The sequence below is a fragment of the Poromitra crassiceps genome (assembly GCF_964638095.1).
Source record: "Poromitra crassiceps genome assembly, chromosome: 23".
Classification (NCBI taxonomy): domain Eukaryota; kingdom Metazoa; phylum Chordata; class Actinopteri; order Beryciformes; family Melamphaidae; genus Poromitra; species Poromitra crassiceps.
Window position 1 is genome coordinate 20,345,560 of NC_139639.1, and position 26,675 is coordinate 20,372,234.

The 26,675-nt window shown below is 42.7% G+C and overlaps 1 protein-coding gene across 1 annotated transcript in view; it reads left to right on the forward strand.

Moving 5' to 3' along the window:
• Positions 1–476: 476 nt before the first annotated feature.
• Positions 477–26,675, forward strand: part of LOC310796823 (uncharacterized protein) — a gene marked incomplete at both ends in the record, with an annotated part of 49,130 nt that continues 22,931 nt past the window's right edge. The window contains 6 exons of the mRNA XM_083659056.1: positions 477–537; positions 1,324–1,405; positions 14,319–14,396; positions 15,073–15,124; positions 19,366–19,434; positions 20,259–20,393. Coding sequence (XP_083515182.1) covers positions 477–537; positions 1,324–1,405; positions 14,319–14,396; positions 15,073–15,124; positions 19,366–19,434; positions 20,259–20,393 — 477 coding nt within the window. The remainder of the gene's footprint in view (positions 538–1,323; positions 1,406–14,318; positions 14,397–15,072; positions 15,125–19,365; positions 19,435–20,258; positions 20,394–26,675) is intronic.

Consider the following 26,675-nt stretch of genomic DNA (forward strand, 5'->3'; position numbering starts at 1 on the left):
TATCCTCTAATAGATTTAGTTAATACTGCACTTAGTGGAAATTACGGTGTATGTACAGTTGTTTTTGCAATCTGTCTCTGCGGTCTGAACTGAATTAGGCTAAAGAGGTTTCACTGCTTGGAGCTCATTGAAAAATGGTTGAAACTAAAGGAGCTGGTCTCTCTTGGTGGGTTTAAAGATTATGAATGATCTTGAGGCAGAGTCAAAAAGGAGCCATTTATACTTTGTTTAACGAAGATATATTACATCTCAGCCTTGATCGAGCAAGGCTACTATTGAACAACTGCCGTTGAAGCACTTAAGCATTATGATTGTGTTATGTTGTTTGTAATGCAGCTTTTACGTTTGACAGTATAGTGCTGGACTTTTGGCCAGGCCTGTTTTAAAAGCGATTATTAAAATCATTAAAAGCGATTATTAAAATCAAGGGAGCTATCTACAGTTTAGTGTTGTATTTTCTTAACCTTTTACGCACTATGGTGCCTCAGGAAATGCAGCACAAGCACACGGCGGCTTCTGAACTTCTACCGCTGCAGCGTAGAGAGAGCATCCTAACAGGTGGTGTCACTGTGTGGTATCGTAAAAAGTACAAAAAGGCACGCACATCCAGTGAGGGGTTAAAACCAGGTGCAGGACCGAAGTGCAAGTAAGTAATAAAAATCAAAAACTTGCGGCCATTTTTGTAGTCCTTTTGTAGGTGTGCTTGTGTGTATTAATCTCATGATGTCCACATTGTAATGAATATTGCTCTGTCTAGTTATCTATGTCCTGTGTCATTTTCTTCACAGCTGTGGTATCTTCATATACTTTTTTACTACTACCACAATTTCAAAGTAGTAGAGACCACCTCGTAATAGTTACATCACACTTTATTCTTAAATATTACATTTCATTATGACGGTCTATATCTGATAACCCTAGTTTATGTGATATTCAAGTTGTTCTGAAAACTGCCATTATATTACTTGTCCTTTGAGACATTTAAGTTTTGATGATGCCAGTTGCTATTTGATTATTGTGTATACTGGTAGAACAAGTGCACTGTATGTCTAACTCTTCTATGTATCACATGATGTGTCAGGTGACCCCTGCGAGGGTACTTAAGGGGTGTGTCCCTACACTTCATTCATGTCTGAGGAAGGGCTTTGCCCGAAACGTCACACTTTTTGTGGTCTCGATTAAATATTTGGGAGCAGCTGCCAGTGTGCGGACTCTATTTTTTATTACTGTGTGGTATGGTAACACCACTGCACAGGACAGGAGGGTCTTGATGACGGCAGAAAAGATCATCAGGTGTGCACTCACACCCATCGAGATCTACAGGACCAGACCAGGCCAACTCCATCATCCCGGACCGCAACCACCCTGGATACCAACTGTTCTCCCGCCTGCCGTCCGGTCGCCGGTACCGCAGCATCCAAACCAGGACAAGCCGGTTCAAGAACAGTTTTTACCCTCAGGCAGTGCATCTCTACTGAACTGTTAACTGTTTATTCTGGACTTGGACTGCATTAGGGGGCGGCTGTCAGGAGGTGGAGCGGTCGTCCACTAATCGCTTTGGATAAAAGAGGTGGGTAGTTCAATTCCCACCTCCTGAAGTCTGCATGTCAAAGTGTCCTTGGTCAAGACGGTCAAGACACTGAACCCCAAATTGCTCCCGATGGTGTGCCAGCACCCTGCGTGGTAGCTTGCCACCATCTGTGTGTGAATGGGTGAATGTACCTACCTACTGATTGTAAAGCCCTTTGGATAAAAGCGCTATATGCAGGCCATTTACCATTTACCATTAGGCACTTTATACAGCACTTTTTTAACCTTACATTACATTTGTGCTGCATTCTTTCATCACTCCACTTACCTTGTTGCCTTTCACTCCTTGACAGCGGCATCTTGACTTTCCAGTGCACACACACTGAGAGAGAGAGAGAGAGAGAGAGAGAGAGAGAGAGAGAGAGAGAGAGAGAGTGTGTTATAACAATGGTTGAGTTAGATGTAGATGATTAATGCATTGTGTAAAACGGAAAACATTGTCCATTAACCTGCAATACTTGTGTGACCACTAGAGAGCGACAAAAGCCACAACAAAATTCCCGCAAAACCACTGCACTAGTAGTAGAGGGACTACGACAGCAACAAACTTTGCAAAAGTACCGTGCATAGAACATTTAAGCTAACGGCTAAGCTAACGCACCTGCGGAGACTTCACCGGTGGCCTTCACAAGACTCTCGCTTTACATGTCCCACAGTGAAGAGGTAGGTACAAGTGTAGGCTACTAACAAGTAGCTTAGTCACTGCTTCATCAATTTCGCCAGTAGGACAACATGATTTTCACTCTGGAATGAGAGAAGGTGAGGAGCTAGCCCCTTTCAGGACTGTTTACAGCAGGTGCCAAGCTAGTTGAGGAAAGTGGTCCAGGAGGAGGAGAAGAAGATCAGTTCCGGGAGCGGACTTTGACAACAAGCTTTAGCAAAGAGGTGACATCAACGTTTTAGGATTGCGTCTATTCTCATTGGAGGTTTAACAACATAGGAGGCAAAGTGAGATTTCCATAAATGAATGTTACTGAAGGAAGTCTGTTTACTTGAGTGATCGAGCACGTTGCTGTCAGAGTAGGCCTACAATGTTTACAATTAATTTGTTATGAATTATTGATCAATTCATAACAAATTATTTAATCTGTTTAGCAAATTCAAACCCAAACTAGGCTACTCAACACCTACAGCATCAGTAAAGTGTGATAAGAGGAACACATGCTGACACATTGTTCTGCTGAAAAGTAGACAATTATACATTACTCCTGTAATAAGATGCTGAGTTACGACACTGATGCTGGGTTATGACAGCGCCGCAAGGCATTATGGGTATTGCCTATTTGAATTTTATTCAAAAATTACTTGGTACTTTGAGCACTTTGTGTCAAAGATAACATAGCTTAAAAATATAAACAGTGCTACTTTTAAAGTCTGTAGGCCTACAGATGGTACAGACACAAATGAGGAAAAGTCACAGACAGAAATGAGGAAAAGTCAAACAATTTCAGGCAGAAAAGAGGGTAAGAGGGTAGCCTACTTCAGACAACTCAAATGTGGAAACAGGTCAAATTGACTCGCAACATAAGTTGCTGGTTGTAAGAAATAAACAATAATTATTATGTCCCTAGTAGTCTCTCCCCAGACTCAAATATTACGTTGAATCGCTGCGCTCAGTGCGCTCCACATACTCTGCAGCATGCAGTAACGTAGTGTATCAGCGTTAAGAACTCTCATGGGTCTGGCGCATTGGTCTGGCGTTGATACTACAATATGGCAGAACTTGATATCTGCTGGGAGATCTGCTGCAGTGATCATAAATGTCCACTAGATGGCAGGAGAGTATCACATCAAATAATGACGTGATACTTTTAGGCAGTTCGACAAAAACACATAGTGACTGAGTGAGCATAAATAACATGATGCACAAACAAACCCAAACTGTCACCTAAATAAACTGCTCAGCATTAGACAAACAGGACAAAACAAAGCCACCAAGGGCAGGCTGATTGCTCCCATCACTCAAAGAGAAGGGGAGGACATTCATCATGGTATTTTTATGAAGTCACTGACCCAATAAAAGACACCAAAAGATTTTACCAGAATGAATGGGAATTTAATTGAGGTGTGTGCTCGGAGCGTGCAACCCATGCAGCCAAACTAAATAAGCTGTCCTTTGCCAAGCTTATATTAATTAGAATTATTCCCTGACAAATAAATCAAATTAAATGAGGGAGTGTAAAATTAAGATAAATGTCAAATGTACGACACATAAAAGCACGTGTAACTCCCCTTACTTACTTCCTCCATTCATTCTCATTGTCTTTCATTTTGTCTTGGCTTGGTGTCACGTAGCAAACTCGTGACTCAGTGATTGTCAACCTTTGTCACACCAAGGACCCCTAACTTAGTCCACATTAGAGCCACAGGGACCCATTTGATGACATTTTGTCTCTCGGACCCGAAAGATGAGAATATTTGTATTGTTAGATATGATTTTGTCCAGAATTCCCTGACAATCTGTATTGTAGGTAGAGAGATAACAGTGAAACTATAATCAAAACAGTCATTCTTCTAATCTTCTCCATTCTCTAATTGTGAGAGAGTGAAGAGAGAGCCTTGATCTCAACACAGGAATCCCCTGCAGTTAAACAAAGGTTAAATACATCAAATTACAGATCTTCGGTGTAAGGATACGGTTATTTCATAATAGCATTTGACAAATGACACAGCAGGGGTTCTCAAAGTGGGGTCCGGGAACCTCTAGGGGTTCTATGGGGTCCCCAGCAAAAAGGGAGAAAACATATTTTCACTATAATTCCATCAATAAGTAACACAATGACTGTTTTGGTCATGGGTTTCATACACTTTCTGTAATAAAACATCTAAAAGCAAAAATCATATCAGGCGGGGGACCCTGGGAGAGAATCGTATCAAATGGGGAACTGTGATACAGAGCTAGTGATAATATCATATGGAGTTGAAATTCAAACAAAAAAATGTATGGGACTAACATTGCTCTGTAATATGAGGGATTAAGTGGATTAGGAGGGCAATGTCTTGCTGCAAGAAATCATAATATTAATTTGCACATTTTACAAGTTGTGCTTAGTCATATTGGACGAAGGATTAAGTGGATAAGGAGGATGGTCTCTTGCTTTATGAAATTATAAATTCATAATTTATAAATTAATCTATACAGTTTTTCAGGCTGTGCTTCATCATATTGTGTTATGCTATGCATTATAGTTCCTTCTTCAGCTTCACAATGCATTCCTGCTGTAATGTATTGTTACATGCCTTTTCTCACTTTAATGACCAAATATATAATGTACATTCCAGATAAGAGCTAGCTCTGCCCATGCTGCCTTTTGGGGTCAGTAGCCACACACAGAACATGGAGTTTGTTGTTGCCCTGAATAAAAACTAAATATCTCAAGGAGAACAAACTAATCTTAACACCTGGGGCTCAGCTCAGCTTAATTTGCAGTGAATTTAAGTTTCAGGTAACTTTCAACCTCTCAAAGAACATCTTTATTGTGGGGATTTTGTATCCTCTGCTGGCCCAACCCATGTAGGGAAGCTCCAGTGTTGGTGGGACCGTAGGGAGTTATGGAAGTTAAGGAACCCCTCCTGGAAAGAGCCAGCCAGTCAGCTAAGCCCACCATCCTTCACCTATAGAACTTTGTGTTTAAAAAGCCATTAGACCACTAAACAAGATAAGGCCGAGGTGTATAACGATAGATATTGTATTACTATAGATGGGTCACCGCAGGCTCTGCCAATTCTAACAAATGGTAGCAGCAAGTCTCCTAAATGGGTGTGGTCAACCATTGACTCAGGCCTGCCGAAAGTCTCCTAAGTGGGCGTGTCAGTGGAAAACCCATGGTGACAAAATGACAGGAAGTGAGTTGAAGTTGGGCCATCTTGCTTGAAATCCCATCGTCTTTGGTATAACTCAACATGCTTAGCAACTGCCTCCAATTAGCATGACCACTGCACCTACAGTGTGTGTGTGTTAAATTGAAGGAAAATGGCCACCACCAAAGCAGCACTTTCAGTCCTCTCCTCAGCTGCAAATAGTGCCAGAAACCCCATACATACTGTACTATCAAAAAGAAGAAGAAGAAGCTGAGAGTTTACTTTAGGCGGGATATAGACTAAGGGTGAGGGGGCGGTGTCGATAGAGCATATATCGCAATATTTTGTATTGCAATATATTGTATTTTGCACGAAAGCCAACTGTCGCAAACTTTATTACCGGTATATAAATTGTAAAGTGCATGTGCAAGCAACATTTATAACAGGTTTTTAGGACTGTGTTGGTCAGTCTGCCTGCTTGACAATCCCATTTTGCTGCAATAAAAATGATTGGAGTGAGATGAACGGACGGGAAGTGGAAACTTTATCTTATTAGATAAAACAGATGTTGACTTCTTTCTCTTTTTTTCTCCGATATTTTTAGCAAATAATATTGGATCGTGATAATATCGCAGCCTATCGTGGGGACTGTGGTAATTCCAACCCCTAATACAGACCCATTTCAATCCAAAGTGCAAAGTGCGGTGCCACAGACATTTTGGACAAGAGACCTTCTTCTGTGCCATGCTGCAAACATTTCATTCATGTCTTGCAGTCAAAACAGTCGCTGGGGATCTGTTAGCACTTTTTGGCCTTTGGGATCAAGAGGATCTGGGAAGCCTACCTTCTTTATTGTTTCTTACCCATTAGATTGGGTATCCTACCAGCACCTCTAGTTTTATCAGTGGAGATAAAAACAAAGAGTGAGCCTGGACATTGATCAAGGTGCACCGACTTTCATCAGCTCGGCCCGCAGACCTGGCCGCAGTCTCACCGTCTCTGGAAAACCAAGCCTGATCTCTCCTGTGCGTGTTCAAAGGCCTTGTTATTGTTTCCAAGCTAAGCTAATCGTCTCCATCCTGTTGAGCCAGCCCTCTCTCTCTCTGTGTTTTGTCTTAGGAGAGAAGGTCAGATCTCCGGTACACTTTGTGACTTTCCCTGAATCAGCTGTTTGGAGCCCCAGCCAGAGGGAGAGAGAACAGCCTTGGCAGAGGTGATGTCATTGATAGCAAAACGGAGGTGAGGTGAGTTGGAGGTGAGTATAGGTGGATGGAGGGGGGGGGGGGGGGGGGTTGGAGGCTTAGTTGGTCCTGGTACTGTGCAGTGGGGTACAGACTCTGTAGGCAGCAACTGCCAGACCTTGCAAATCTTGGGCCCTGTGCAGAAGGATCAGAGTGACGGTCCGTGCGCAGCGTGCTGAAGAGTAGAGACGTTGGTTTGTTGTCGATACTTGTTGCTAGGCAACGCTTAGTTCCGCTTCCGGTAAGAAGGACGGCAGTCACGTTCTGTAAGATGGCGGCCTAGCAGAGATGGGCACTTGAGACTTGGTGACTTGGACTCGAGTCGACTCGAGTCCCTGTTTTGATTACTTGTGACTTGACTTGACAAAAACATAAATGACGTGAGACTTACTTGGATTTGGAAGTTAAAGACTCGAGACTTGACTTGACTTGAGAGGTGATGACTTGGATGACTTGTTTGTGTTTGTCTGTGTTTGTCTGTTTAAATAATTAAATCATAACGTAACATTCAGGCCCGGCTCCAGACCCAAGTTACAGAGGGGGCCTGCCACTAGCTTGGGGGGGCCAAGCTACCCAAGGGGGGTCCGGGGGGATTCTCCCCCGGAAGAAGATTTTGTACATTTTAAAGTAAAATTCGTCAACCTGGTGCATTTGAGAGCAAAATGAAGAGGCTAAATCTGTGAAGAACTACACACATCTCTAATGTGTTGTGACTTTACAAATAATTAGGCCTAAACAATTAATATTAAGTGTACCCAGCAAACATCGTCTTGACCGCGACGTCACCAGACGATAGAATTGTGGTTTGGCATCTACCATCTAAGTCTGACCTTCTCTCCACGTTCCTCCAAAGTAACGTTTAGACTGTCACTTCAAAACAAAAAATATTGATCTCATATTGCTTTGAAAACACCACATGTAGGTGTCTTTTGTGTTTTTGTTGAATAAAATGACATTTGATTGACAATTTACCTGTTGTGTCATCAGATAGTCATGCACTCCACCTGCAATGACGACTTTTATTGAACGCCCTTTTCTTTTTTTAATATGAAAACACGTTTATGTCATATAAGTGCAAGTGTCTCTTGCTATGGGCTTGTATTTATCACAAACTTCCTGAATCCTGTGGTATTGTCCCATTTCTCTTGCCGTAACTAAACGCAGTGTTGTGGGTTTTGGATGCTGTCTGCTAAAGTCGCGTTGGTTACATTATCGTAAATTATATCAATATACCTGTCTCATCGCTGGTTGAAATCATGAAACAGAATTAGCGAGGCAGCTAGCCTATCAATGCAACTTCCAGAGACCGTCATGTCAAAATCCCAAGTGCTCAATGTTAAGTATCTCTATATATGACCAAATCCAAAGTATTTGTAACTAATTCGGTGGCCTAATGGATAAGACAGAGGACTGCGATGCGGGTGCCGCAGGATCGAATCCCCCATGAGGTGCTATCTCTTTTCTTTCGATGTAGCAAAAATCGTTGAATCTGGACACGTTGTGGGGAAGTAGAGGAATTACGTCGCTAAGATTTCCATTTGAGATATATAATTAGACCCTGACTAGATGTAGTGGTTTGACGTGCAGCAGACGGTCGTTATACGTGAAAATGTTTGCTGGGTATTTACACATTGTGCACAAATTGCATTCATTGTGACAAATTTACAATAGTTAATATCCAGCCAGAATCATTGCAAATGGATGTTCAAAGTAACAGTTAGCAATAGCATTCAGTTAATCAATGCCTAATGACAGCCAGATTCCATGTTAAACTTTAAAACAGAAAAACGGAAAAACGTTTAGCAAAAAAAAAAAAAAAAAAAAAAAAAAATTGGAATGGGGGGGCCAGTTTGTTGAATGGGGGGGCCCGGCCCGGTCAGGCCCGCCCCTAGCGCCGGGCCTGGTAACATTGTCCAAGTTTCTCTGTCTGTCCACTCCGGTATGCGTCAGTCAGTGCATGGCGGGGAGTGCAAGCTGGAGAGGAGACGGAGAGAGGAGCATGACGGACAGCCGCTCATCCAATCACGACAATAGACCAGAACTGCATCGCGTCTTCAAGCGCCCAGCTCCAAGGCCGCGCCCCTTTTTAGGGGAAACCCACCATAGTAAACGACGGTACAAGAAGCCGAAACCACTTCAAACAAACTATTTAAAACGGTTTAATTTGATAGAGATATGCCGAAGAGTTGCTGTGTTGTTATAGATTCACTAACAATTAAAAAAAAAAAAAAAAAAAAAAGGTCTGCGATAGGGTAGGCGACGGCGTGACACCGTCAATGTGGACGATGCATGTAACCTGGTGGAAACTGGATACAGCGTTCATATAAGGCAAGTACCTCGTGTCGATGTATCTTGCGCATTCTATGGCCGGCCGAGTTGAAATATATTGTCATGTCATGGTGTCTTTGGGTCATTTATAAAGGAAATTAATTCTGTTATTTTTCTATAGATGTTTTGGGTACTGCTATTTTACATTGAAGTCAACGCGAGTGGCTTGTGTTATCCCCCAAAAAGGGCCGCGGCCTTGACGCTTTGGATGTGCAGTTCTGGTCTATAGTAAACGACGGTACAAGAAGCCGAAACCACTTCAAACAAACTATTTAAAACGGTTTAATTTGATAGAGATATGCCGAAGAGTTGCTGTGTTGTTATAGTTTCACTAACAATAAAAAAAAAAAAAAAAACTGGTCTGCGATAGGGTAGGCGACGGCGTGACACCGTCAATGTGGACGATGCATGTAACCTGGTGGAAACTGGATACAGCGTTCATATAAGGCAAGTACCTCGTGTCGATGTATCTTGCGCATTCTATGGCCGGCCGAGTTGAAATATATTGTCATGTCATGGTGTCTTTGGGTCATTTATAAAGGAAATTAATTCTGTTATTTTTCTATAGATGTTTTGGGTACTGCTATTTTACATTGAAGTCAACGCGAGTGGCTTGTGTTATCCCCCAAAAAGGGGCGCGGCCTTGACGCTTTGGATGTGCAGTTCTGGTCTATGCTATAAGGAGGATCATGACTGAGTCATCCAATGACAAATTGTCATCCAGTCATGCTCCGCCTTATAGCATTGTCGTGATTGGATGACTGGCCATCAATCAATCATCTCACTGGATTGCACACAGCTGCGATATTCTTCAAATAGGCAGAAGGGACAGGGGCGGAATCTAACAACGTTTGATGTTGTAGTCTGGCTGTCAGTGTTTCACTGTTTAACAGTGATTGAGAGGAAATATTTATTAAATACTTTTAGTCAGCGCTGCGCCAGCGCAGGCCCGTAGAGGCCCGTAGACTATCGGTTCGATCTGTAGACTGCGAGCACGCCAAGAGATCTTAAAATATTATGCACAAGCTTGCGCAACAGTAGCCTTGTACCAAGACGCTGATTACATTACACTGCATTACATTGCATCAGCGTCTTGGATACTAGTCCCCTTTTCCGGTCGCCGGTTGGTTTGCCGGTTGGTTTTCCCTGATTTACGTGTCCATAAACGTTCAAATCCAACATGTAATGTACTCACCCTCAAAGCCACAGATGTTAGGAAGCTCTACGGAAGCGTCGCCGGGTCTTTGTATATTCCTTATTGTTCAATAAACGTGCATTTTATCCCAGATGTCCGACTTTTTCTCCTCACTTCTTCGTCCCGCAATGAATGAGTGCACCGGCTGTCTACTGCGCCACAGCGCCTCTATAGCGGTTGGGAGGTGTATTGCAAGAAGTGAGGAGAAAAAGTCGGACATCTGGGAAACGTGATATATATGCCAGTGCAGAAAAGCATTGTTGAACCTGTTGACTGACACACACACACACACACACACACACACACACACACACACACACACACACACACACACACACACACACACACACACACACACACACACACACACACACACACACACACACACAGAGCTGACAACATGTACCTCTCCCCCCTCCAACCCAGGGGTGACACATAGGCTGACTTGACTTGGGACTTGACTTGCCTTAACTAAGGACTCGACTTGACTTGACTTGACTTGACAAAACCTGTGACTTGACTTGACTTGACTTGCCCAAAACAAAATGACTTGGGACTTGCTTGAGACTTGGACCAAATGACTTGGGACTTACTTGAGACTTGGACCAAAGTGACTTGGTCCCATAGTAATTAAGTATTTGCCTAAAACTGTGAGGTTAAGTGAAGTAGGATGCTGCTTATAGCCTATAATGTAGCAGTGACTAACTCTACATTCTATTCACTGTTTATTGCGGTTTAGACCACACACACATCTAGAACATTGAGAGGACAGAAGAAAATACCTGTGCCTGTGTATCTCCATATCTTTATATAAATACCCTCAAAGAAATACCTGATTCCGTGTCCTGACTCGACACCCCATGTTGATGACATTATTCCTAACCAGTGATTAATAGATTCAAGATTCAAGATTCAAAGATTTTATTGCCATGTCAACAAAAGTTGATAGGAATTTGTCTTGGTTCACTCTCAGAGACAGACAAAAAAACATAGCCAGTGCAGGCCCACTCAAGTTCTCAAGGTCTAGGGAGTCTCAGCTGCTTGTTATGGAGATATGAGTGTGTGGTGCAACACAACTGCCCATTGTTAATTGTTCACCTAGATTTAGTGGGGGGAGGGTTTGGCGGATTGAGATTGGGCCTTCATATTCCATCTCGCTGACACAGACAGCAATGTTTTTGTGGCATCTGAATAAATGGGAGAAATTGCAACAAAATGCTAAACAATGTTTCACAATAAAGCATCAGCAGGATTTCACTGAAATGCCCAGTTCCACCTGGAACCTTGAACTTCTGTAAAAAAAAAAAAAAAAAAAAAATGTCTGTGGGAGGGATGCACAGTGGTGAATACAATGTCAGAGAAAGGAATAGAATACCGATGATCGAGGACAGGTAATGTTAGGTGGATAATAAACAGATGCACGACTGGCAACGTTAGGCTAAAGTGGCATCCCGGTGGCGGGTGGAAGTTGATAGTGGTAATTAACACATGAATACGATATTAATTAATGCTAGGTGTTGATAAGGAATCATGGTGACATACTTAATTGATAGTAATGCATATATAGACTCAATCTGTTCATCAAACATACATCATCAACATTAGTTGATGATTAAACATCAATAAACATCAGTAAACATCAATGAATGGCTTAATTCATCATGGGTCATACATTAACTCATGATGATGATCTATGCACTAGTTAAGCATCAAGGAATTCATATTTGTGCTGCACCAGTATTGTAAAGTGTTACCCCACGTAGACTCTGTTACTGTATATACATTTCTATCTCCAGTCCATTTCCTCTGGCCTCTTGCTACTACAAGTGATGGGCCTATGCCTTTCTAATCTAAATATCCCCCTGAGTGTATGTGTCTCCTCAGACTAAACAGCCCCCATCGCCTTGGCCTACTAAAGATGAGTGTACACACTCATCCAAGCATGCTAACAGACCACAAACAATGTATCATGTTATTTATCATCCATCTCTACAGGATGCAAGCTGTTGGTAGATAAGCCTAGACGCTACACACACTTACAAACAGATCACAGTGTTGTATATCAAAAAGCAGGATGTACATGACTCACTTTATGCAGGACATACAGTATATATATATATATATATATATATATATATATATATATATATAATTTTATATATATATATAATTTTATATATACCGGTATATCATTTTATATATATAATGTTTTTGGTGCATTCATGTTCATATGGACAGTGTGAGTGTTTCCCTGTGTGTGTGCACAACTGCACATGTGTGGTAGGGGCAGCGAGTCAATAATAAATAAGTCAAATTATAAAAAAAAAATGTTGCATTGGTTATGTTCGAAAATAATTTCAGTGTTGAGAGTTTAGAACACAAATGAGTGTGTGTGTGTGTGTGTGTGTGTGTGTGTGTGTGTGTGTGTGTGTGTGTGTGTGTGTGTGTGTGTGTGTGTGTGTGTGTGTGTTGTGTGTGCGTGCGTGCGTGCGTGTTCCTATACTATAAAGTTATTCGGCCCAATGACAGGCAGAGAGTTCCTGAGGCTTTACTGTGCTTGGCAGGTTCTGGCTTTGGTAAAGTTTGACCACTTAATGACTTGTTTGCTGTTTGCTTTTGGCTGCAGTGTGCATGCATAGAAAGTGAAGCAGTGTGTAGCATTATTGTCCTGATTACACCATAAGTGGCCTAGTGACAAATTGTCATCCTATAACTGAACTGAGATGGTGGAGATGCAGGCCAAGGGCAGGATGTAGTCCAGCGGATCATTTGTCAGATAAACATCTCTCGTGTCTTTTAATGAGAGCAGACTGTCTAAAGTCACTGAAGGAGGCCTCGCTGAAAGCAACACACAGAACCCTGTAGTCTGTCATTGACGATGTCAACGAAAGAAAGAGAAAAGATAGTATTCCATTTTCCAGTGGCTCACGAACATCTGAACGACCGCCAAAACCCCATTTAATAGATTTAGCAGATTAGAATAGTCATTCTTATACATTCTCTCACTGTGATAACATCAACATCAAAGAGAAATCAAACCCCTGGTGGTCTCAGTCTGCACCCCACTTTAAGGCAACCACTGCCATAGCCTGCAGCTTGACCACCGAGCAAAATAGAAAAAGAAAAAAATATATGTTGAAGACCAGTATGAAAATATGCACCACATGTGATCTGAGGGCTTCAAATCTGTGTACAGTACAGTATAACATAAACGCAGAAATAAATACAACCACTGGGGGTGTTTGCATTGCAATAACCTACTTGAGCAGCAATTACAACAGACTAAATTAAACGACACCTTTTATGCCATGCCATCACATCAATTAGAAGCAGAAAAACTGTGCTTACATTTTCGGCCTCCGTTCCGAGCAGCATCACAACACACAGCAGCAGAGGAACCGACCACGCTGTCCTTCCCATGGCTCTCCCTTTCTCCAGTTGGATCAGTTCAAACGGCTCCGCAACCACACAGACAGACAGCTCTGGCCTGCTCCAAGACCTCCGCTTCACCGTCCTCTCTGCACCGAGACCCTCACATCACACCCGACCACTCCTGTCCTCTCGGTGACATGGGGCCATTGCTTCGGTTTATCTGGACGAAAGGTCTCCTTCAAGTGCCCTGACAGAGCGAGAGAACAGCCCGATGCATTTGTTTGGCTTGCCCCTGAAGAGGGAGGCGGTCTGAAGTGACAGATGCGAGTCAAGTCGGATCATCCTCCTCACCTCGCTCTCATCGCTTACAGCGCTCGCAAACGGTGGCAGTTGCAGCCATTTGGTTTACACTGATAAGGGAGACGGGAGAGGAGTTTGCATCATGTGGGAGATGATCCTGCTCAGGATGTTCTGTAGCCTCCACGACGATTAATTTGAGCTTCTGAGTTTGGGTGAGTTGGAAAAGTTGTACAATCTGCATGATGGACTGCTACCTGTGGACTATTATGAATTGCTATGAATAAACTGGGCTGGAGCCAAGAAGCAACGATCCTTTTATCTGTTCCAATTTTTCATCTCACAGTATGTGCTACTGTAGCTCGTGTATGTGAATCATTGTTATGCTAAGATGGGATTTCTGTTGTCATATCATGTTAACAGGCCCAAGGCAGACAGGTGGCCAGCCACAGAGGAACACTTTGCCGTTTCAAGTGATCTTGTTTCACCACAAGGGGCAGGACTGAGGTGAAGACTCACCTGTACAGAAGACCAATGAGATACTCTATGAGCTTTGTTACCTGCATCCTCAGGTGAGTCCCATAATAATAATAATAATAATAATAATGATAATGATAATGATAATAATAATAATAATAATAGTATCAACCTTACCAGGCAAGTCATGTAAGATGCATAGATTAGCATTTTAATGCTTGGCTTTATGTTTTTGCATCTGAATATTGTATGATATCCTTGCATCAACAATTGTTGATCCTTTGTTTTCAAATTCCAAAATTGATTTGGTCCTCAATCCATAAAGCTATTGCACACCTTGCACACAGTCCTTCTTTTCCTGTTGCTAATATTACAGTACATTATTTTGTCAAGAACTTTGTTTTCTCCTTAAAAAAATAAAAGGAAAAAAGCAATTTCCTTGTATATTGGGAAAATACCCTCATTTTGGTATACATCTGATTATACCTTTTTCACATGTTATTTAGACAATGTACGACATTTATGAGCTATGCGTTATACTGTAATGTTTGCCAAACTCACAGTGTAAATCCAGTAAATTCCTAGCGATAAACAAACGTCTTGCCTGTTTACTCAGATATTCAACACATCAGCACATCTGCGGCACAGTGGCTCGGTGGTTAACACTGTGGCCTTACAGCAAGCAACAAGGTCCAGGGTTCACATCCAGACCCTGGTCCTGTCTGTGTGTTTGTATATTCTCCCTGTGTTTGTGTGGGTTTCCTCCCACAGTCCAGACACATGCAGGACAGGTGAACTGGAGACTCTGAATACCTGTGAGTGTGTATGATGTGGGATAGTTTATGCAAAGGTATGTCAAGCCCTTTGAGACATGCTTTGTTAAAGGGCTAAACTAGAATTTCTTCAAATTTGGCTCAAACGTCCACCTGGACTCAAGGATAAACTAATGAGATTTTGGCGGTCAAAGATCAATGTTCAAGGTCACTGTGACCTAGCCTGGTAAACCAGCCCGTCACGTGAACTCATATTTCATTTGGTTCTGCGTGACGGTCTGGCCCCAAAGCCAGTGGGGGGGTTTAGCAGAAGCTGCAGAGCGGAAGAGCCAATCAGCGACTGCGCTGTGATTGACAGCGCAAGTTGGCCAATCAGGAACGCTACTAGCACTGCACTAACAAAACAATAATGGCCGCCTCCTTGCCTGCTCGTCTCAAAGAGTCCATACAGTGTAGTTATTGCAGAAATAGACTCAATAACAACAATTAAACAAGTACAGGAGTATCGCCGCAACCGCGGAATTTCTCGGCTTTTGTTTTTGCCATTCTCCCGAGTGGATTTGGGTTTGACTGTATCCGACCCTGATTGGCTGAAGGAGTTGTCTGTCAAGGCAACTACGCCCGCCCATGCTCCCGCCCCTGCTAAAGACTGGGTGAAGAGTTGGGGCCAGACCGTCGTGGTGAGGGAAAGGGGTGGGGCTAGGGCAAAGGGGTCATAGCTAGGGATAGGAAGGTCATAGAGTCAGGGATTCGAGGTGTGGGTATTGAGACTGGCTAGGGGGATGTGGGTGGTTTAGGTTTAGGGGTATTTGAAAATGATTAGCCATGTTGTTGAGGTACCCCCGAACATTGCCTAAAGTGCCATACAGCTGAATGGCCTTACCACTGTGCCATAGGCTTTCAATGTATTTGTGCTTGTATGTGTCTGTTCCTGGACAGACATGGATGCAGACTGCAACTTGCCTTTTTCAATTGCCTATTCAATTCTTGCCTCACATTTCGTGCTATATTGGATCCACACGTGGTGCAACCCACACCGATCACCAACAAACATGTTAGCTTTCACCAGACAGATATAACATCACAATTCAATACGGCTTCAAAGATAGCTGGAGTAAATTTCAGTAGCCTGGATCACGTCTTCCAAAAACAAGTGCTTAAGAAAGCCAAGTCCATTCGTATGGACAATTCTCACCCTCTCAGCTCTGAGTACAAGCTGCTTCCTTCTGGCCTTCGCCTAAATGTTCCACGGGCCACAAAAAATAGGTATAAGTTCTCCTTTGTGCCTGTTTTTATCCAGGCCCTAAATGCCGATGAGAGGAGGAGGTAACTTGTTGCTTACTGTGGGACCTAACTACGCTGAATGATCAGCCTCTGTGTTTTTTGTTTTTGTTTTATCTATTGCTTGTTTTACAAATTTGTTGTTATGTATTTCACACACATGTATCTGTATTACTGGGGAAATACAAATACAATAGCTTTATTGTAGCTACATCTTCTTGTAATGTGTAAGGCGGTTACTAAGCCTCGCCTTGCCTTACTCACTCACTTGCACTTTGAACTGCTGCTGCCTAACTCTCATTGATGTGCTGCTACTTTTTTACCTCAGCTAGGCCCTGTCTGGGTTACCTGCACTTGCACTGATACCTCGAACTGCCATCCTGATTTTTATTGTTTTATGTGTCTTACATTGCGTACTTGTTTATGTGTCTTATTTTAGGTTATCATGTGTTTTATCTTGTGATTTTATGTCTCCCTGGTGATTTATGTCTGCCTTTATGTTTTGCTGCAAATTAAATCGCCCTTCTGGGACAAACAAATAAATGAACTTGAACTTGAACTTGAACTTGAATTCAATGGCAAAAGTGAGATTATTTGAAGCCCCGGCTTGCCCAGCTGTCACGAGATTTTACACACAGTTTGAGGCTAAATAAATGAGACCACAGTCAATCTGATCACTTTGTCACATTTGCAGGTGGATCCTTTTCCTGATCATCTTTGTGCATCAGGTCAAAGCAGTAAGTGTTTATTCAAGTCGTCATCTTACATGCCAGTGACCTCAGATATCAATTATGCCAAATTTGTTAATCTGAGATGGTTAGATTTGCCCTTTTAATACAATTCAGTCCTAAAAAATACATCCAATCATAGATATGTAATATATCACCAATCACCATATTGCTGAAAACAACCAATATGCATTTCCATAGCTGTATGCTTTGAAATTACTTTTCTGTGCATTTCCTCCATGACTACCCCCCCCCCCCCCCCCCCCCCCCCCCCACACACACACACACACACACACACACACACACACACACACACACACACACACACACACACACACACACACACACACACACACACACTGCTCTTCGTCCCAGTATGGCCCTAAAAGGATTTGACAGCATTGTGTGCATTCCTCCCTTACTGAAGAGGCATCCTACTGATCTGAATTACAACTGTATTTTTTGGAAATGCTGCTGTTTTGGAGAACTGCACCTGATGCTCTCAATGTGTATGTGTGTGTGTGTGTGTGTGTGTGTGTGTGTGTGTGTGTGTGTGTGTGTGTGTGTGTGTGTGTGTGTGTGTGTGTGTGTGTGTATACACATCTGTCTGCTCTTAACATGTCCCACGCCTAATGTAAACTGCACTAAGAAATTATTGAACTCATGTTGAGTACTGTATGTATAGTATTTCCTAACAAAATCCCATGGTGCACTTGAATGCGTCATTAGTGAGTTCCGTCGGGTTACTCAGTTCTACCAGTCTGTCAGCTGCTAGCAGTCTCCAGGTTGTCTGTGGGGCACTTGATGACTTTGTGTTTTGATGCCCATTCACCTTGTAGGATAGTCCAACATTCTAATGCGTGACAAAAATAGTTTGAAAAGGTTTCATTGTGTTCAATATTTAGATGTAAGCAGGTACATGTTACCAATAATCCAATCAATTGATGGGCACGTTTTGTGTTACAATAATATGCCTGAATCAGCCTGATTTCACCTAACGTTTATGATTTAATGTTGCCCACAGTAGTAATGGCTGACATGAACCTGGATGCTGCAATAGTGGATTGGAATTTTAACTGCCTTCTTAAAGCCCCGACTTATAAAATATTTACATCAATATAACATTCTCAAATTAATTTTGATAGTATAGTATAAAGGCTGTAACAAAAATGAGACCATTGTGTAAATTGGTGTCTTTATTGTGTTTGTCCTTGGGTTTGATTTACTATTAAATGTGCAGGGTTAGGGTTAGAGATATGAGTAATCCTTCATTTGTCTACTTTCACCGGCTGGCACATGCTATACAGTACATCTCCTACACACAAATCAACTTAAATAAATAAAACATGTATCCCAATTCTCCATTGTAACAAAATCAAAGATGGCCGACTGATGCCTCGACTTGCTCCTGCCGGTAGCGAGAAACAATCAAGTTTGTAAATTCTGCTGCTAATTCTTCGGCTGCGAGCATAGACTACTGTTGAAAGGACCCCTGCCAATGTTTTCACATCTTGCTGTGTGTTCTCAGTTGAGATACTGCATGTAGGCTAACTGCATCGCAATGGTCCGCCCAAGATATAATCATTATGGCATTAAGCAACTGTTGGATGATGGAATGTTGTCTCTGATTGATGAAGATCCCAGATGCATGTTTGGACTGATACAGAGAGTGGGTCAGGTTGATCAACAGATGTGCAGTAGAATTCCATCACGACAACATAAACGCACATTCATCCAAATATTTAGTAAGCTTTGGGGAAACACAGCTAGATGTTTGTGAAACAGACACTGCTGCACAGTAAAATTCTCAGTAGGCTACACTTTAAAAAACCAGCCACACATGCGGTCTGCTTGGGATAGTGTCTGGACTGGAGGTGTGGAATTATTCCCCGGAATTTTTATCTGGACCTGAACGCATCGTGAGAAAGACGATGAAGCCGTTCTCACACAGAGCTTATTATGTCTGTGTGAGAAGAAGGATTTGTTTCAATCTGTCTAATCAGGTCTGGCCTTCACGTCCCATCTGCAGCAGCAAGAAACATGCTACTGTAATTCTCACGGCTTATTCTCAGTGCCGTACATATTCAGGAAAGGAATGGTGGATATGACCCAATCAACCCCCCCCCCCCACACACACACACACACACACACACACGCACACACACACACACACACACACACACGCACACGCACACACACAGCCTCAGTCACTCTTCATCTCATTCTTTGCTAGGAGTGGTCAGTCTTCCTGTCAGTTAAAGTTGGTTCATTGTTTCCTCCAGGGGGCGCAGGATCGATGTGAAGGCAGAGACTGCACCACGTGCCAGTGTCTCCCTGCCAAAGGAGCGCGGGTATGAACTCTCTCCTGTTGTGTTGTTATCTGCTTTCCTCCTTCCCTTCCATCCGTCCCTCCTTCCTTTGCAGCCATTCCTTAAAATCTTTCATTATTTTCAACTGAACATTTCTGGGAAACTGTTGTAACCTCAAAGGTCCATTAAGTAATATGTTGACTGCCCCATAGATCATATCTGTTGGGCGTTGACAGGGTTGGTAATCAATACTAATGATTTAACAGTTGGCCAGGAAGAGAGATTTCTGGTTTCCTGCCCTCGTGTATTCTGTTCTTTAGAAACAACCCAAACCTGTCCTCCCACTTTCACAGCTGCTAAGAGGACAGTGACCACCATTGCAACACATTGAATTCTCAAGCCATATTAGATGTTATTATATTTACCGATGTCGATATGATCTGTATAAAAACAAGTTTCTACGATAATCGAATTTGCATATCACACATGTAATAAACACATGTAAAACACATGTAAAGACTGTGAAGAAAAAAGTAGTGTCTTCTTTCTTTATTTCCAAAACATTTGGAAAAGCCCATAAATCATAGATTTAACGCATTGTTTCCTCTCAATAAGAAAACTGAAAAATACCAATAACCAATATTAACATTGCTGTTATTTTGCTCATCGGACTGATACCGATATATTCAAAAATTACTAACATTGGCCGATAATGATATGATTGCCGGTATATCATGCATCCCTAGTTGTATGTAGTCCATAAAAGCCATAAATGACTTTTGATGCTCCTTTAAGGCAAAGAAGGATCAATGTCATTCACCTAAAAGGCCAACATAACCATTTAAGTAATGTTGTCCTCTTTGCAGGGTGCTCCAGGGATGGAAGGAAGCTATGGCAACGAGGGACTGATGGGGCCCAGGGGTCGAGATGGACCACATGGAGAGAAGGGCCGGAGGGGCGCAGAGGGACCAACTGGCCCAGACGGACCCAGAGGAGACAGGGTGAGTGTGTGTACAGTATATTGTGAGTGTGTGAGATAGGGCGAGAGACAGAAAGACAGATACAGTAGTTAGCAAAGAGCAATTGCACCAGATACATTTAATATACCATATGCAAATAAAATAGAACCCTGATCATAGCCATAACTGCAAACTGTAATGAAACATCTTCAAAATAACATGTGTGATGGAGTCACTATGACAGAGAGAAAGATTCATGTATAATACAGCAACCCATTCAAAATATGTAATTGAATGGTGTACATATTATTTTCCATTTCAGGGCATGAGTGGTGTTCCTGCTTATTCTGGCTTTAAAGGCTTACCAGTAAGTAAACCCATAAGAATGAGACTTTCATGCTTGTTTCTATTATTGTGATTACTCTCATCTGCAAACAACCTCTTATCTGTAAACTATAAAGCAGATACACACTACTTACAATGAGAGATGTGTGAACCCCTCAGAGGTAATAGCACACGCCTTCCCAAACCCTGTACAACCTAATTTAGAGTGAAGTACTAATGGATTTCAACACAGGAATTCCCACCAATGTCACACCATTGAATTTAAGATATATAATTTGATTTAGATTTTGATATGACACTTTTGCACGGCTACAAACATGTGTCTGAGACACCAATAGTGGAGACTCCAAAGGAGACAGGTCAGTTGATGGTGCAGTGAGATTTGGATAGAATGTGTGTGGTCTGCCCTCTAGTGGACTCATTCATTTTAGTATGACTTGGCCCTGGTTCTCTTTCAGCTTTACACAGCTGCAGCCTCTTCACTGTTGCAGTGCATTTTGTGTTGGTTGCTTATCTTTTGATCACCTATAAACAGCCCCAGAGTTTCATACTGAAGGAAACAGGATGAAGTGTAAACCTAAAGATCTGAACAAATAATTTTCTTTTGGACTCAGCCATAAAATGTAACTTTTGTTATTGCATCAGTGAAGAGATAGCCATCACTCAGCTTTGGTAAGGATGGTGTTGGATAATGGTTGCCATCTTTCGGATCAATGAGAACCTTGCTGGATTGTGAGCTTCTTCCGGGAGATGTGCTCCTGTTCATGTTGCTTAGCTAAGAGTTTTATCAGACCTTATACACTGCCATTGTAGGACATTGTATTGTTCTCTTGTCTCCTAAATGGGCGTGGTTATCAGCTTGTGATTGCATTAAACATTATTGGTTGACCAAGGGGCAGGCACTGGTGAAATCTGTGGCACAGATACAGGAAGTTGGGTGTATCACGAGGGGAAGCCAATGCTGGATCTGGGAGAAGTAGTCTACCGAGGCAAGACAGGGCAACTAAACCCTGAAGCATCCATTGAAAGACTGCAGATCACTGGCCTAAAGACTGATTGAGTATGAGGGAAAGAAAGACTTAAACAGTCTCGAGTACCTCCTGGCCTACAACTTCAAGTACTAGTCACACTGAAAGTCAGGTGTCCTGAGTAGTTAAGGCTAAAAGTTGCAGCACAGAATACCTGACTAAACTGCACCATCAAGGTTACACACCCGAGTTCAGCCCAGCTATCCTTGGATTGAGCCCAGTAGTGAACTACCACACAAACACATTAAGCCGACCAGCTAATTTGGAACTGAAGACAGAAGCAGATGTGAAAGCAAAAACATTTATTTGCACACCGGCCAAGCAGGAGACTCGGCTTATGAAAGTTTCCAATTTTGATGAGTGTTCAGCCCCCATATGACACAGCTGCAGATGGATAAGGTGGGACCTAGGAAAATAAATAAAGATTTGTTCAGTTCACTTGAAGCCTCAACAACAAATGTTGGCATATAAGAGAATTACAGAACTCCATTACCGTCAAGATCTCATTCAGACACCTTTCGATTGTGTGTCAAACTGGTCTTCCTAGACCGGCACTTGGGTTGCCGTTGCCTCTGTAGCCGAAGGGTCGTCGACCACGCGGCAAAATCTTTTTACTGGAGCTGGAGGAGACCTCTCCAGGGGTGTAGGTATTTTGGGAAAATGAGTTACTGCTGTGGCGGTATCTTGAGGCGTAGCCAGATTTGTAGACTGGGTCCAGAGCAGACACATCACTGAAGACCTCCTCCACTTCCCAGTGTGGGAGGGCCTCCTGCTGAGCCTCCTCCTCAGATTCAGAGGCCTCAGGCTCCTCAGCTTCCCCAACATAGGCAGCATAATAAGCAGGATAGGAAGAGCTGCGTCCATATGGATTAGCCTGAGGTGCATAGTTTGACCCTGGGGGAAGAAAGGAGATTGAATTTAAGGTTTGTACTAACAAGCTAGCTGTTTTGTTTATGATACACCTCCTAAACTGATTTCATCTTGTAGAGTTGAACAAAACACCTTACCTTTACGAGGAGGTTGAGATGTAACACCACCAATCAAGAGGCATGAAATCCAAAACATCCTGCAGAGATATTTAATTTAATTCCAACCAATTTAGAAAAAAACAACTCTAAAAAATAATCAAGTCAATGCATGAAATAACTTACCTCAAGGAGAATTCATTAAGTGCAAGCATTCTGTTGGGTTGAGAGACAGCTGAAGTGACACAAAAAGGTTTTCCTCAAGGAGCCACCTGCTATACTTCCTTCATGGCCATGCGCTTCTTATAAAGGATCCTCAAACCCTGCTAATTGATGGCTGATTGGCAACAGCTGCTCATGTGGCCAATCAGTGAGGGGGTGTGGCCTGTGAAGCTCACAGTCAACACTTGGAACAATGATGTCCAATCAAGTGCTTTTGAAGGCCAAGCGGCCAGGCTTACAGAGGTAATGGCACACGCCTTCCCAAACCCTGTACAACCTCATTTAGAGTTGAAGTACTAATTGATTTCAACACAGGAATTCCCACCAGTGTCACTCCATTGAATTTAAAATAGATTTGATGATTTTGATATCAGACACTTTTGCACGGCTACAAACATGTGTCAGAGAAACCAATTGTGGAGACTCCAGTGAGATTTGGATAGAATGTGTGTGGTCTGCCCTCTAGTGGACTTATTTTAGTATAGACTTGGCCCTGGTTCTCTTTCACAGCTTTACATGTACTTTACACAGCTGCAGCCTCTTCACTGTTGCAGTGGGTTTGTGTTAGTTGCTTCTCTTTTGATCACCTATAAACAGCCCCAGAGTTTCATACTGAAGGAAACCAGATGAAGTGTAAACCTAAAGATCTGAACAATCACAATTGTCTTTTGGATTCTCTGCCATAAAATGTAACTTCTACACACTGGTTGTTATTGCATTAGTGAAGAGAAAACTATCACTCAGTTTTGGTAAGGATGGTGTAGTTGGATAATGGTTGCCATCTTTTGGATCAATGAGAACCTTGCTGGGTTGTGGGCTTCTTCTGGGAGATCAGGGGCGTATCTACGGGTGGGCCTGGGTAGGCACAGGCCCACCCACTTCTTGCCCTGGCCCACCAATATTTTTTTTTTTAATTGGTTGTTTTCTAGAGGCAAACTTGCTGCTGCCTTGCTAGCCAATGGTTTTGTAGCTTAAAAACGCAGGGCACATCATCTCCAGAGTCTAATGCATGACAACTTCATGACATCTAGGAATTTTGCACGCGTTCCGTGCAAAATTTCGTCATGCAATTGCCCCACCAATTTTGTCCAGGCCCACCCAATTTTATCCAGGCCCACCCATAATTGAATTTCTGCATACGCCCCTGCAGGAGATGTGCTCCTGTTCCTTAGCAAAGAGTTTCAGACCTTCTAGACCAGGGGTTCCCAACATTTTTTGTGCCAAGGACCGGTAGATACATGAAAAAAAGAAGTCGTGGACCGGTTGTCAATTTTAATGGTTTTAGTTACATATACATTTACTCACCAGGTGGCGACAAAGGGTAAATAACAGCCCTTTTGTGTTGTACTGTATGTGGCCTATACAGTGTTTTTGTTTTAACTACAAACACTTCAACTTGAACTATGTTTCAACTACCACACAGCCTATAATATTATAGCTTACGTTTTGGACCGTCTCGGTACGCGGCCTAGTGGTTAGGGACCACTGTTCTAGACAACTCACTTCTTCAGGCTCTGCAATTGTATTGTTCTCAGTCTCCTAAATGGCCGTGGTTATCAGCATGTGATTGCATGAAACTTCATTGGTTGACCTAGTCTCCCAAGAGGCAGTGGTGAAATCTGTGGCACAGATACAGGGAGGTGTGTATCACGAGGGGAAGCCAATAGACCCTTCTCACAGAGGCCATTTTGTGTCAAAGGCAGAACAGGTGCAAGCGAATAATGAGCTTCTCAAACTTCCATGATTGGAATTTGGAAACGTCGTGTTTTGCTTGCACCTGTGTTTATTCTGCCTTTGACACAAAATGACCTGTGAAAAGAGTCTATGACGGCTCTGGGAGAAGCAGTCTACAGAGGCAAGACACAGGGGAACTAAACCCTGAAGCATCCATTAATCAGGAAAGACTGCAGGTCACTGGCCCAAAGACCTGATTGAGTACGAGGGAAAGAGTTATTTCCAGTCTTGAGTACCTCCTGGCCTACAACGTCAAGCACTTATCACAACTTGACTGAAAATCAGTTAGTTTGAGGTTGCAGGACAGACTACCTGACTAAACTGCACCATCAAGGTTACACACCGAGTTCAGCCCAGCTATCCTTGGATTGAGCCCAGTAGTGAACTACCACACAAACACATTAAGCTGACCATCTAATTTGGAACTGAAGACAGAAGCAGATGTGAAAGCAAAAACATTTATTTGCACACTGGCCGAGCAGGAGACGCTTGTGAAAGAATTACAGCTTCCAATTTTGATGAGTGTTCAGCCCCCATACGACACAGCTGCAGATGGATGAGGTGGGACCTAGGGAAATAAAGATTTGTTCAGTTCACTTGAAGGCTCAACAACAAATGTTGGCATATAAGAGAATTACAGAACTCCATTACCTTCAAGATCTCATTAATAGACACCTTTCGATTGTGTGTCAACTGGTCTTCCTAGACCGGCGCTTGGGTTGCGGTTGCCTCTGTAGCCGCGGGGTCGGAGGGGTCGTCGACCACGCGGCAAAATCTTTGTACTGGAGCTGGAGGAGACCTCTCCAGGGGTGTAGGTATTTTGGAAAAATGAGTTACTGCTGTGGCGGTATCTTGAGGCGTAGCCAGATCTGTAGACTGGGTCCAGAGCAGACACATCACTGAAGACCTCCTCCACGTCCCATTGTGGGAGGGCCTCCTGCTGAGCCTCCTCCTCAGATTCAGAGGCCTCAGGCTCCTCAGCTTCCCCACCATAAGGATAAGGTAAAGGATAGGAAGAGCTGCTTTCATATGGATTAGCCTGAGGGGCATAGTTTGGGGCATAGTTTGACCCTGGGGGAAGGAAGGAGATTGAATTTAAGGTTTGTACTAACAAGCTAACAGTTTTGTTTATGATACACCTCCTAAACTAATTTCATCTTGTACAGTTGAACAAAACAATATTTTCAAGTCTTACCTTTACGAGGAGGTTGAGATGTAACACCACCAATCAAGAGGCATGAAATCCAAAACATCCTGCAGAGATATTTAATTTAATTCCAACCAATTTAGAAAAAAACACCTAAAAAATAAGTCAATGCATGAAATAACTTACCTCAAGGAGAATTCATTAAGTGCAAGCATTCTGTTGGTTTGAGATACAGCTGAAGTTACACAAAAAGGTTTTCCTCAAGGAGCCACCTGCTATACTTCCTTCATGGCCATGCGCTTCTTATAAAGGATCCTCAAACCCTGCCAATTGATGGCTGATTGGCAACAGCTGCTCATGTGGCCAATCAGTGAGGGGGTGTGGCCTGTGAAGCTCACAGTCAACACTTGGAACAATGATGTCCAATCAAGTGCTTTTGAAGGCCAGGTGGCCAGGCTTACATTCAACAAATGCTGCATTCATGTGCTCCTCAGATGGTCCTATTTTCGGAGTTGGCAAGTCGTTCTTCTGATGTCTGTGTGTTCATGAGCTTGTGGTGTCAGAATGATCGCAGTGTGGAAACCAAATCAGGATGAATGCTAATAGACCCTTTTCACAGCCGCCATTTTGTGTCTAAAAGGCAGGATAAACACAGGTGCAACCAACTCACTAATTAGGGCCCCAGCACTGGAACACCTAAATGGACTGGAAGTTGGAAACCCCGATTGATGTTTTGGTACACCTGTGTTTATCCTGCCTTGTAGACACAAAATGTGCCACCGTGAAAAAGGGTCTAAAGATAACTTTTCTAACTAATCTAGGCCACAGCATGTGCACAGGTGTCATACAGTTATATTACCAGCTAAAAGAGGTGACGTCACTG